This window comes from Haliotis rufescens, unplaced genomic scaffold, assembly GCF_023055435.1.
Source record: "Haliotis rufescens isolate VD_foot unplaced genomic scaffold, xgHalRufe1.0.p SCAF_38, whole genome shotgun sequence".
Lineage (NCBI taxonomy): Eukaryota > Metazoa > Mollusca > Gastropoda > Lepetellida > Haliotidae > Haliotis > Haliotis rufescens.
Genome location: NW_025964090.1, coordinates 3,271,929 through 3,284,166, shown reverse-complemented (window position 1 = coordinate 3,284,166; position 12,238 = coordinate 3,271,929). Strand labels below are relative to the sequence as shown.

The 12,238-nt window shown below is 41.5% G+C and overlaps 2 protein-coding genes across 3 annotated transcripts; both read right to left on the bottom strand.

The window, feature by feature from the left end:
- Nucleotides 1-2,532: 2,532 nt before the first annotated feature.
- On the bottom strand, nucleotides 2,533-7,466 carry LOC124113808 (mannan endo-1,4-beta-mannosidase-like). Its single transcript, XM_046474335.2, has 3 exons — nucleotides 7,376-7,466; nucleotides 4,745-4,976; nucleotides 2,533-3,584 (listed from the first exon to the last, which is right to left on the bottom strand). The coding sequence occupies exons 1-3, from the start codon at nucleotides 7,399-7,401 to the stop codon at nucleotides 2,631-2,633; spliced, it is 1,212 nt and encodes a 403-aa protein (XP_046330291.2). The 5' UTR covers nucleotides 7,402-7,466; the 3' UTR covers nucleotides 2,533-2,630.
- Nucleotides 7,467-8,433: 967 nt separating this feature from the next.
- On the bottom strand, nucleotides 8,434-11,856 carry LOC124123903 (mannan endo-1,4-beta-mannosidase-like). 2 transcript variants are annotated; one of them, XM_046487100.2, is made up of 3 exons: nucleotides 11,818-11,856; nucleotides 10,443-10,674; nucleotides 8,434-9,490 (listed from the first exon to the last, which is right to left on the bottom strand). In XM_046487100.2, exons 1-3 carry the CDS (start codon nucleotides 11,826-11,828, stop codon nucleotides 8,537-8,539), a joined length of 1,197 nt encoding a protein of 398 aa, XP_046343056.2. In that variant the 5' UTR covers nucleotides 11,829-11,856; the 3' UTR covers nucleotides 8,434-8,536. The 2 variants fall into 2 exon arrangements, with proteins under 2 accessions (XP_046343056.2, XP_046343055.2); XM_046487099.2 differs by having other exon boundaries at nucleotides 11,812-11,841.
- Nucleotides 11,857-12,238: the final 382 nt, after the last annotated feature.

The window sequence follows — 12,238 nt, the reverse complement described above, 5'->3', positions numbered from 1 at the left end:
ATGATATCAATCAATGGATTGTCTGGTCCAGACTCGATTATTTACAGACCGCCGTCATAGAGCAGAAATATTGCTGAGTGCGGCGTTAAACAACAAAGAAACAAAAGCATAATGTGACTGAAATATTGCTCACTCATAACAAATAATACATAGCAAATAAGAATTTCTATTCTTGATGCGTAGGATACATATTCAACTCGGGCGAAATAATCATGGATTTAACAGGCAGGATACTGAACGGTTTTGAGAGAGAGACATACACACAGACACACACAAACATAGACACACACGCACGCACGCACACACATAGACACACACAAACAAGCACGCACACACACATATACACACCTTAAATATGGCTTTGGGGTACATTGGGTTTTATTTCACACCGTAATAAAACTTAACACTGTTCTAAGCGGCGATGAACAGCTCACTCACTCACTCATGTTCTGTCTTTGCTTCATGTGTAACCCTGGATACAAGAATCAGGTTCATATCAGTCAGTGCCACGTTTCTGCATCTTCTTCATTTCTGGTGAATGATGTAGAACAATGAATATTCGTTGCATATTCACATTTGTAATGTGATGTATTTACCAGGCATGTTTCCTAAATCTTTCCTTTATATTTTGAAGCATAACTGCGAATGTGTAACTTGTGACACGAAAAAATACAAAGGATGCAAAAAACACTTTTCAAACTTTAAGTTATAATATTACATAAATTTGAATTTAAAAAGTGCTAAATATCCATAACCACTAGTGTGTTATTTATTTTAAATTTTGGGTGTGCAATTGAAAACACATGTGTAATACGTTGTACACAATGTATTACTTAGAGAACAACTAATGAGCTGCGAGGAATTACAGATAATCTGTCCCGAGTGTATTAATGGTGTGAGTCACGATCCTTCAGCGACTAATAATATGAAATTCCGTGTTTCGAGTAGGTTATTCTATATATTTTACACTAACAAAATGAATAAAAATGTATGAAATGTCAACAATACAGAGAAACTTCACCCAAACCAGCTCACTGTTATTACGAAATCTGATTAATTTTTGACGTCATGAACGATGGATGACGTCATGTAGTTTTTTTCACAACGAAGCACTGTGGCGTCATTTGGTTTCAACTAACACACCAGCATTGAGAATTGCCTAAATGCACAAGTGTTAATATTGCAAAGTACTTACACAAGATCTTTCTACCCTTATTATTATGGAAAACAAAACTGGCATCATTCGTTCCAGGGTTCAACTACATGTAAATACTGAGTCCCAGGTTAACACAATACTCGGTGTAGACAGATCTTTAACTCGTGATCTTCCTCTTTATCAACGTAGAATAATATCATGTTTCGATGTGACACTTTCGACTAAAATGAGGACGTCATGACAATATACCATATGGTGAACGCGTTCGCTCCTTCTTAACAGTGATGACAAGTTTCTATGTGCTGATAATTTGTGACCGATATTTTGGTGCAGGAAATATCGCGCTTTTTCACACCAATGACATCTAATCAACCCGCCAAATGTTGAGACTTTTATAAGGTTAATGTGAAGTGACAACGTGAACACTTTACAAAGTTTAAACAAATTTCTCCCCTAAACTATGAAAGTCATTGACACTCTGGGGTCATCGGTCACCAAAAGCCAGGCGTACAGATGCTTCTGGGGGGATTCTCCAGTACCGGTTGGTAAGACGAATTCATCCTTTCCTTGAAATCAGCGCTAATAGCATTAAGCTCCCATTTAAATCCATAATAATATTCAGATATTGACTTGAACCATACTCAAGGGTCAACACTTGATCTTGTAGGAGGTAAATATATATCCGTTGCTATGGGATACGGGGTATTGGGAAAAATGCTGTGAATAAGTTTGTATTTGGATGTTCTGAGTACTGGCATTGGATAATGCTAATGTGGCTTTAAAAAAAACACGTGATCGAAGGACATATTATTTAGTTCTGAAAGGACCGGAAGTAAGGATTTGCCTGAGAGCTCTATGACATCCGTTTCTGCGAATATCTTGTATTATGGGTAGGTGATATTGAACCTGTCCAAATTGTCGTTTTGGTGAAATATTGATGAGTGCGGCGTTAAACGATTAACGAAACTAACGACAGTCTAATACGCTATCCATAATAAGTACTGAAATTTAACTTTCGAAGAACTGACGTCGGGCTGTAGACAATTACATTCCATCGATGGTTCAATTAATAAACCATGGGACCCGCGAAGATCCGGGTTAGAATAGGTCTTCAGCAACCCATGCTTGGGATAAACGGCGTCTATACTTGTCGTAAGAGGCGGCTAACTGGATTGGATGGTCAGGCTTGCTGACTTGGTTGAAGCCTGTCATCGATCCCAATTGCGTGGATCGATGCTCATGATATCAATCACTGGATTGTCAGGTCCAGACACCCGATCCCGTTCGTCGCCTGCTACGACAAGCACCTCAGACAAACAGAAAATGAAACTTTCTGAAACTTCCACGTGCAGTATATCAACAGTTGTGAGGCTGTCTTTCTGATCATTATGTTTTATTGGTCATCAAATATCTCACGGTGATATCCAAGATATTATAAAACGATTTTGACCTTTATTTATATCTTAAGAACGTTTCACTTGAACATATCTGGAATATCATCCCCAAACATGGTAATGGGGTCATTGAAGAAGTTGTTCCTGAAGTCATTCTCAGCAGGGTGACCTTTGTAAGGCACCCACAATTCGCACTTATTGTTGCCACAATGGTTTGCCCATGTGAGAATATATGCAATACGGCGACTAGTGGGGTCAGTTTTGATGACATCAAGAATCTTTTCGTTCCAGAAATTAGTCTGCTGATCAATGCCATTGTTAAAAAGCCCGGCCTCTGACACTGCCGCTATCTTGTTTCTTGACTCGGCTATCTCCACTAGCTGTTTCACTATTCTAGAAAAGTCACTTGTCTTAACCGAAGGTGATGTGTAATAGAAATCCGTGGCTATAACATCAACATAATCATCACCAGGATACACCTTGAGATAATCTGCTTTGTCCGTGAACTTGTCCGGGCTGAAAACATACAGGAAGTTGTGAACTTTTTTATGATCACGTAGATACGTAACTATGTATCGATAAAAGGATTTCAGATCATCTTCTGTATTTTGAACCTTATTTCCCAATCCCCACCAAAACCAGTCTCCATTAAGCTCGTGAAGAGGTCTGTAGAGAACAGGTATAAGCTTCCCCTGGTCGTCCGTCAGGTTATGAGCAACTTCGGCGATGGTGTCGAGATTCTTCTGGAACTTCCAATTGGTATCTCCTCCTGGTAAGAGACGCCTGACGGTATGGAGGACAGTACCATTGTCCTCTTCCACCCACGGTCTTCCCCCTGTGATGGGGTTATACAGATGCTGGCTCAGAGTTGCAATCACACCACGCTTGAGGGCGGTCTTGACAAGATGGGATACAACTATGTTTCGGTCATCACTCAGCTGCCACATCCCTAAGTCAATGACTGCTGCGTACTGCCCAGTCACGCTCTTCACGTCGGACAACTCATCAGGGGAATCTTTCATTGCCTGTTCAGCCTGTAAGTATATGAACGACAAAGATCACCAGGGTTCAGGGTTTGTTAATTTTATTAACACTGGTGACCCGTGAAGATTCGGGGTAGAATAGATATTCAGCCACCAATGCTTGCCGTAAAAGGCGACTATGCTTGTCGTAAGATGTGACTAACGGAATCGGGTGGTCAGGCTCGCTGACTTGGTTTGATGCATGTCATCGTATCCCAATTGTGTGGATCGATGTTCATGGTGTCAGTCACTGGATTGTCTGGTCCAGACTCGATTATTTACAGACCGCCGTCATATAAGCTTGAATATTGCTAAGTGCGGCGTTAAACAAGAAATAAACAAACAAACACTGGTCGGTTAAACGTGTGCAATACTATCTTCCTTCTTAACATCTATTGATATTGAGCATAATGATTTGTCAACAATGATTTCATTTGAGATTCCCCTGTGGAGCCAGCACAGATATCAGCACAGAAAAGAACCTCGCTATCCAAAATATGTGCTGGAACTGTCCCCAAGGAAATTGCGGGTTTGCATTGGTCGCACACAGCCTGTGTTTGTCATACGATACAACTAAATGGATCAGGTAGTCAGACTCTGTGAATTGGTTGATTGTGTGTCATCAACCGTATACCGCCGACGTTGGTCGATACTCATAAAATGAATCACTGGATGGTCTGTTCCGGACCATAAAACATCGGATCCGACTATTGTAGGTGCGACTTGGCATCTTGTTTAACACTGGTGCTATTAGCAAGTGTGACTGGCCCAGAATTATTCGGTCATTTACATGTCATAATAATATAGCTTGAATACTGTTGACTCTGACGTAAATACCCGCGAAGTTCTGGGTCAGAATAGGTCTTCAGCAACCCAGAGGCGACTAACTGGATCGGTATCGGCTTGCTCACTTTGTTGGTGCATGTTATCATATCCCAACTGCATGGATCGATGCACATGATATCAGTCACTGGATTGTCTGGTCTAGACCGCAGTCATAAACAACAAACATTGACATAAAACAACATTCACTCACTCAGTTAATAGTCACTATCGAGTCATTTTATGCCTATACTTCTTCTCATTCAAACATGACTGAAGTTGATCAAATACACATGACTATGTAACGTCAGCACAGCAGCAAAATGAAATGTCGTCAAAGAGGTACTTACTGTATATCTCCAACCTTTGTTTGTCGTATTTGTGACGACGTCATAAGTGGCATGTCCACCATATGCACCAGTCCATGTGTCGCTGGAATGACCAAACATGATGGCATTCGGGTTTCTGGCCATGGTCATGAGGTTCTTGTAGAGGTGACGTGTCTCTGGCGTTGCATGCTGATCCACTGGCGCACACAAACCATATGGGAGGACAGGTAGCAACAATGTTGTGAATATGTAGCTGCGATAGAAAGTCGTTTGGGTTATTGGTTGATAAATATGCTGCACTGTGAAAGGAACTGGGTATTTGATTTTATCCTCAGCACAGTTGTATTTGGTTGCTAGTATATTAACTAAAAAGGTGATTGCAAGGCATTGAAAACCCCGAAACGGCCTCATGCCCACCTTTTCCTGAAAACCCAAAACCTTTTCTCCTGGAACATGTATCATAAACCATTTTGACTTCACCAAATCAGGTGATAGCTGATCTCACTAATATACTCTGCAAAAAAACCCCGCAAAATTAGTAAAATCGTAAATATCCGAGTGTTGCAGATATCCATACAAAATTATTACCAAAAATCAATTGGTTTAATCTGCATGGATTTGAATTTCTTTGTGGAGAAAAAATGAGGTACTGCAGAAATTTTGTTAAAAGATGCAAATCACGCAAAAACACAACCAATTGAGAGCCTGGCGCCGAAACACACCAACATGACATGCACGTGCAACATCACTTGTTGGTCTATAAAAACGTTGGGTTTTCATTTGCATGCCAACACAATCTTATACAAGTGAACACTAAAAACATGCCACGAGTGTCGGAAGCCCAATGCAACAACGCCAGCGGCCGACTGCATGGAGGCGTACCATCTTCGGCCGTAGCCAGATTACAAGACAGTGGAACAGTTATCAGACACACGGCACAACACGTGACCTTCGCCGATCCGGTTGACCACGTATCACTACAAGAGCACAAGACAGATTCATACGGCTACGTCACTCATGAGGAAGAACCATCACTACCACCTCTACAACCACGGCAGTACCAGGATGCAGTCAGCCCAGACAGTGAGGAACCTATTCGCTCAAGACGACCTGTTCGAGGGGGCATTTTGAAGGACCTGCGTCGTCGGCTGCGACGTCAGTGGTTTCTAGGTCACAGAGTATGACCACAACTGCGATAGAGACCAGTTTGGTTTTGCGATGAGTCTCGTTTTATGCTTCGACGTGCGGATGAGTGACGTCGTGTTTACAGGCGTCGCGGGGGACGTTGTGCACGAAACTGCATACAGGAAATGGACAGATTTGGCGGTGGTGGTGTGATGATGTGGGCAGCTATCTCCTACACTGGTAGAACAGACTTGCTGCACGGATGAGATTCTTCGGCCACACGTTCTTCTCATTATGTAACACGCGAACAAGACAACGTCCGACCTCACAAGACAAGACAGACAACAGCCTTTTTCGCAGCAATCACAACATCCAGGTTCGGCCATTGACCTTCAGGTCTCTAGATTTAAACCCAATCGAACATTTATGAGATGCACTGGATCAACGACTGCGAACAAGCATTGCAGGAAGAGGGGATGAAAATTCCCCAGGTCACAATTCGAAATCTGAATGGTTGGTTGTTTAACGCCCGACTCAGCAATATTCCAGCTATATGACGACGGTCTGTAAATGATCGAACCTGGACCAGACAATCCAGTGATTAACATCATGAGCTTCCATCCACGCAATTGGGATCGATGCCATGCATCAACCAAGTCAGCGAGCCTGACCACCCGATCCCGTTAGTCGCCTCTTACGACAAGCATAGTCGCCTTTTACGGCAAGCATGGCTTTGTGAAGATCTTTTCTATCACGGATCTTCACGGTCCAGGAATCTGACTGCTTCCATTGGACGACGATGCCGGTCAATTTGTGACTGTAATGATGGCTATACAAAATAAATGAGCACAGATGTCTTTCACCTTGAAAATCTACTGTTCCATATATGCCATATGGAATCTGGGTCAATGAATTTGATGCGTGCAAATTTCCAAAATTCGATTACAATCTGTTGATTATTTATATGATATCTAATATATACAAAACCAAAATAACTTTTGCGTTGTTTATTTTTGCTGCAGAGTATATATATCTGCATTCATCTCTAATGCTGTCCAATGAAGTACAACTTAGTCCTGTGTCTTTAGCTCTCCTAAATTAAGTTATAAGCACTCCTATTTTGGGAAACAAATATCCAATGCACATATATTTTTTTATGCCTCTTAATACCTCAATGACAAGGACACTAGCACTTCCGTTTTAATGGCAATACTTCCGGTTTGGGAAAACAAATGCAGTAGTACTTTGGAACGTGAATTTTCAATGCTTCTAGCTAGCTTAATAAGAGTTTAATGTCACTACTTGCGGTTTGGCTTCAGTCTTAAGTATTTCATGTTTCCACTGTACAGTTTCTGGTGACCTGTCCATCATCAGATATCACAATTGTTATACCGAATATATGAAATTTACGAGACGGAAACACTCGGTTAATAATCTCTATTTCTCAAACATCAACTATATTTTTACCCCACGTAGGACTGCATGCATGGATTAAACTTTACAAACGGCAAAATGTTACCACTTTACCTTATTGTCATTGTGATAGGATCCATTTCAAATGGTATTATGCAAGCTTCATGTCTCAACTTTATAGGTAACGTTATCTGGATTGACGTGACCATATGTTGCAATACCTATAACTTCTCATGAACATGATTAATCTATGGACAATAATAGAATGTAGGACGAGATATGATGTTTGTGACTATTTGTCACTCAGCTAAATGACGGCGCGAATCCCGGTTCGCCCCGATTATGTTTCTAGATTTGTCAGCACCATACCCGTGCTCGTGGGTTTCACCGAAGTGGTAAACGTCTGAGACCTGCATTACTTCGGGATTTCCTCCCACATTAAGCCGACACGCCGTGATATAACTGGAATACTGTTAAAAGCGGCGTTAAACCCGACTCACTCATTCACTGGGGGGCACGGCTGGCCCAGTCGTCTAAGACGCAGCGATTCGGTGTGCAGAGCTACGTCCCTTGGGCTCGCAAGAAACCCATGATTGTGGGTTCGAATCCCAGTTCGCCCCGATTATGTTTCTAGATTTGTCAGCACCATACCCGTGCTCGTGGGTTTCATCGAAGTGGTAAACGTCTGAGACCTGCATTACTTCGGGATTTCCTCCCACATTAAGCTGACACGCCGTGATATAACTTGAATACTGTTAAAAGCGGTGTTAAACCCAACTCACTCAATAACTCACTATAAGACGGTGGTCTGTAAAGAATCGAGTCTGGACCAGACAACACATTGAAATCCGGCTTTAAACAACAAACAAACAAACAAACAATATCACTCAGACAGGTATCGTATCCGAGTAATAGATGTAAACTTAATAAGATTACACATCCACTTTCAACATGTATGTTTGTAGTTTTAGAGAATGAAAACATAACGATTTGAAATATGCATTCGTCAAGGTCGGAAGAAAGAAAATTTCCTCAGTTGATAAAAACTTGCTTTCCCCTGTCTGACATCATCACTAAGGAGATACATTTGAACTCTTTCAATACCTCATTCTTTAACATATTCAAAATCTTACATTGACGTACAACAGTAAATAGCAAGCAGTAAGTCATGATTCAATTCTAAACAAGTCTATTTATTTGAATAAGACAATGGGAACATGAAAACGCTCTACCACACAACACCCTTTCCATACGCCAATTATATAAGCATATATTTCATTTGTACATGTTTGGGATGTCACTTCCAAACAGGGTCATGGGGTTATTAAAGAAGTTTTGTCTGAAGTCATTTTCAGCAGGGTGGCCTTTATAAGGCACCCACACGGAACAGTCATTGTTGTTGCACTGATTTGCCCATGTCAGGATATATGCAATACGTCGAGTGATGGGGTCATTCTGTATGGCATCAAGGATCTTTTCGTTCCAGAAATTAGTCTGCTTATCAATGGCGTTATCAAAAATTCCAGCCTCTGACACTGCAACTATTTTATTTCTGGATTCGGCTATCTCCACTATCTGCTTGACTGCCGTATGAAAGTCACTTGACTTATCTGCTGGCGTCTTGTAGTAGAAATCCGTGGCTATAACGTCAACATAATCATCACCAGGGTACACCTTGAGATAATCTGTTTTGTCCGTGAACTTGTCCGGGCTGTAAACATACAGGAAGTTGTGAACATTCTTATGATCACGTAGATACGTAACTATGTATCGATAAAATGATTTCAGGTCATCTTCTGTGTTTTGAACCTTATTTCCCAATCCCCACCAAAACCAGTCTCCATTAAGCTCGTGAAGAGGTCTGTAGAGAACAGGTATAAGCTTCCCCTGGTCGTCCGTCAGGTTATGAGCGAGATCGGCGATCGTGTCGAGATTCTTCTGGAACTTCCAATTGGTATCTCCTCCTGGTAAGAGACGCCTGACGGTATGGAGGACAGTACCATTGTCCTCTTCCACCCACGGTCTTCCCCCTGTGATGGGGTTATACAGATGCTGGCTCAGAGTTGCAATCACACCACGCTTGTGGGCGGTCTTGATAAGATGGGACAGAATTATTTTTCGGTCATGACTCAGCTGCCACATCCCGAAGTCAATGACTGCTGCGTACTGCCCAGTCACGCTCTTCACGTCGGACAACTCATCAGGGGAATCTGTCATTGCCTGTTCAACCTGTTAAAGAATCAAATACAAGTATCGGTACAGTACTGGCACATTTCTTTCCTGACATGATTATGATATGATGATTTCACTGAAGATGCTCGATGTTAGACAGGACACATTGACAGTTGTGTAAAAACCCGAAGAGGGTTGTGACCTTCGTCTGTCACTCTGCTCACAACCATTAATGGTTTTTTTATTTGTTTCCGCGAATATTGTATCTATAGTAGAGAATGTTATCTGAAGTACAATACTGTTTTAATTGTATATTCATAAACATTGTATAGTTTGTTTGTTGTTTCACATCGCACTGAGCAATATTCCAGCTCTTTGACGGCGGACCCGTGAAGATCCGGGGTAGAATAGATCTTCAGCAACCCATAATTGCCGTAAAAGGCGACTATGCTTCTCGTAAAAGGCGACCTACGGGATCGGGTGGTCAGGCTCGCTGACTTGGTTGATGCATGTCTTCGATCCCAACTGCGTGGATCGATGCTCACTGGATTGACTGGTCCAGATTCGATTATTTACAGACCGCCGTCATATAGTTTGAATATTGCTGAGTGCGGCGTTGAACAACAAACCAACCAACCAACTTTGACGGCGACCTGTAAATACTCGTGTCTGGTCCAGACAATCCAGTTTTGGATAGTATGAGCAATGATTAACGTCGTCGGGGAACAATAACATGCGACCAATCGAGTCACTTTGCCTGACCACCCACTCCATTTGGTTCCTTCTTACGACCAGCATGGTTTGCTGGGGACCTAACTCGGAATTCCCACTGGAACATTTTGTATTGATATTGCTCATATTTATAAACTAGACACAATTCTTTCCTATATTTCTAAAATGTATAAACTAGTTCATCAATGCATTACTAGGGTTATTGACACAGATTGGCGTCTACCTTCTCGTTAGAGAATGTATATAATGTCATCTGTGCCACAGAATAGGTACATACTGTATATTTCCAACCTTGATTACTCGTATTTGTAATGATGGCATAAGGGGCGTGGCCACCAGATGAACCGGTCCATGTGTCGCTGGCATGACCAAACATGAAGACGTTTGGATTTCTGGCCATCATCAAAAGATTCCTGTAGAGAATACGGGTCTCGTTCGTAGCATGCTGGTCCGTGGGTAGACAAGAGGCACTTACGAAAAGCCCAAAGAACAATATCCAAAAAGTTGAACTGCAACCAAAATATGACAAATTAGTACTGACAAAGCAACAGAGATGAATATCTGCACGTACACCTGAAACAAACACACATCACATACAGATAGAAGGCAGCAGTCTTTTGACACTGGGTTGTGACAAGACGCCTGTTTAAGGCTTACAATAGGAAAAAGGTCCCCGGACATCGGCAGCGCGTCACTTTAAATCCTGCGCGTCTGTTACTTCTATTGATAATAAAATGAAATCAAATTCATGTGAAACCGACTTTGTTTACAGAGCCAGTATGCCCTTGGCATAATGTAATGGAGTGAGTGAGTCAGTGAGTATGGTTTTACGCCGCTTTTAGCAATATTCCAGCAATATCACGGCGTGGGACACCTGACAAAGTCAAAATTCAAAATATCATTAAAACACTGAACATATATACAATACAAGAACAACAACTATGCCAAATTTCATTCCCATATGACCCCATGGGTCATAAATAGGTTTATCAATATGGCAGTCGCGGCGGCCATATTGAAAATCGGATTTGAAATTGTTGAACAATTCGGGTTGTTATCATTTGTTGGAACTAACATATGACATTTTACTTTTTTGGTCCAGTGGTTTCTGTGGAGAAGATGTTTACGACGGATCACGGATTACCGAAAAACAGGGCACGACATAAGCTCAGTTGAATTTCAGCCAGGTGAACTATACAATAAAAAGTCATATCTCCCTCCTCACTTTATCTCCCTCCCACGTATATTTGTGAATGATCCGCACGGCAATGAGAAACATATGTTTCGTTTTCTTTTTTTGCCTGATGTCGAACAATATTCCAACAGCTTCAGCCTTTGGTCTACAGCTTTGAGGTAAATTAATCATGCTCTTCTTCGAACATTTCAAAGAGCGTCATACATGTCTTGCTAAAAATGGTTTTATCAAGGTTACCACATTCAAGGCCTTAGTAAAGCTTTCAAACGTTTTATTCTGGTGTCCCCCGCCGTGATATTTCTGGAATATTGCTAAAAGCGGCGTAAAACAAAACTCACTCACTCAAACGTTTTATTTCAGACATGTGGAAGATGTTTCCAGATTTGACGTATTATTGATAGAATGATTTATATGTAAATTAAAATCTAATAAAATACGCAAAATGTCGTACTGGTACCTGGCTGCCATCTGTTTAATCTGACCAGCATATAAGAATGACTCCACAAACAGAGATAATTCAGACTATATTTATACAGACCATGTGTTCAAAAACTACGTTTTCCTATCTCTCAGTCATTCTTCGTGACTCGTGATAAAGTCACAGATAAATATATGTTGGACATTTCATGGTTTAGGGTGATACTCATGCTAGTTCGTGCGTAGAACAAGAGTACCCCTGAGAGGGTAAACTATGTAAGACCACATCACCTACTGCAGTCTTAATCGTAGCATTCATTGTAATGGTTTACTGGTTGGTTGGTTGGTTGTTACAGCTATATGGCGGCGGTCTGTAAATAGTCGAATCTAGACCAGACATTCCAGTGATCCCGACCACCTGATTCCGTTTGTTGCCTCTTACGACAGACATGTGTTGATGA

Excerpts from the sequence above, each read along its gene's own strand:
- LOC124113808 (XM_046474335.2), bottom strand. The coding sequence starts at position 7,401 with ATGGATCCTATCACAATGACAATAAG. Across the intron at positions 4,977-7,375 it reads CCTATCACAATGACAATAAG|CTACATATTCACAACATTGT; the intron begins GTAAAGTGGTAA and ends TTTCTATCGCAG. Across the intron at positions 3,585-4,744 it reads ACAAAGGTTGGAGATATACA|GCTGAACAGGCAATGAAAGA; the intron begins GTAAGTACCTCT and ends ATATACTTACAG.
- LOC124123903 (XM_046487099.2), bottom strand. Across the intron at positions 9,491-10,442 it reads ATCAAGGTTGGAAATATACA|GTTGAACAGGCAATGACAGA; the intron begins GTATGTACCTAT and ends ATTCTTTAACAG.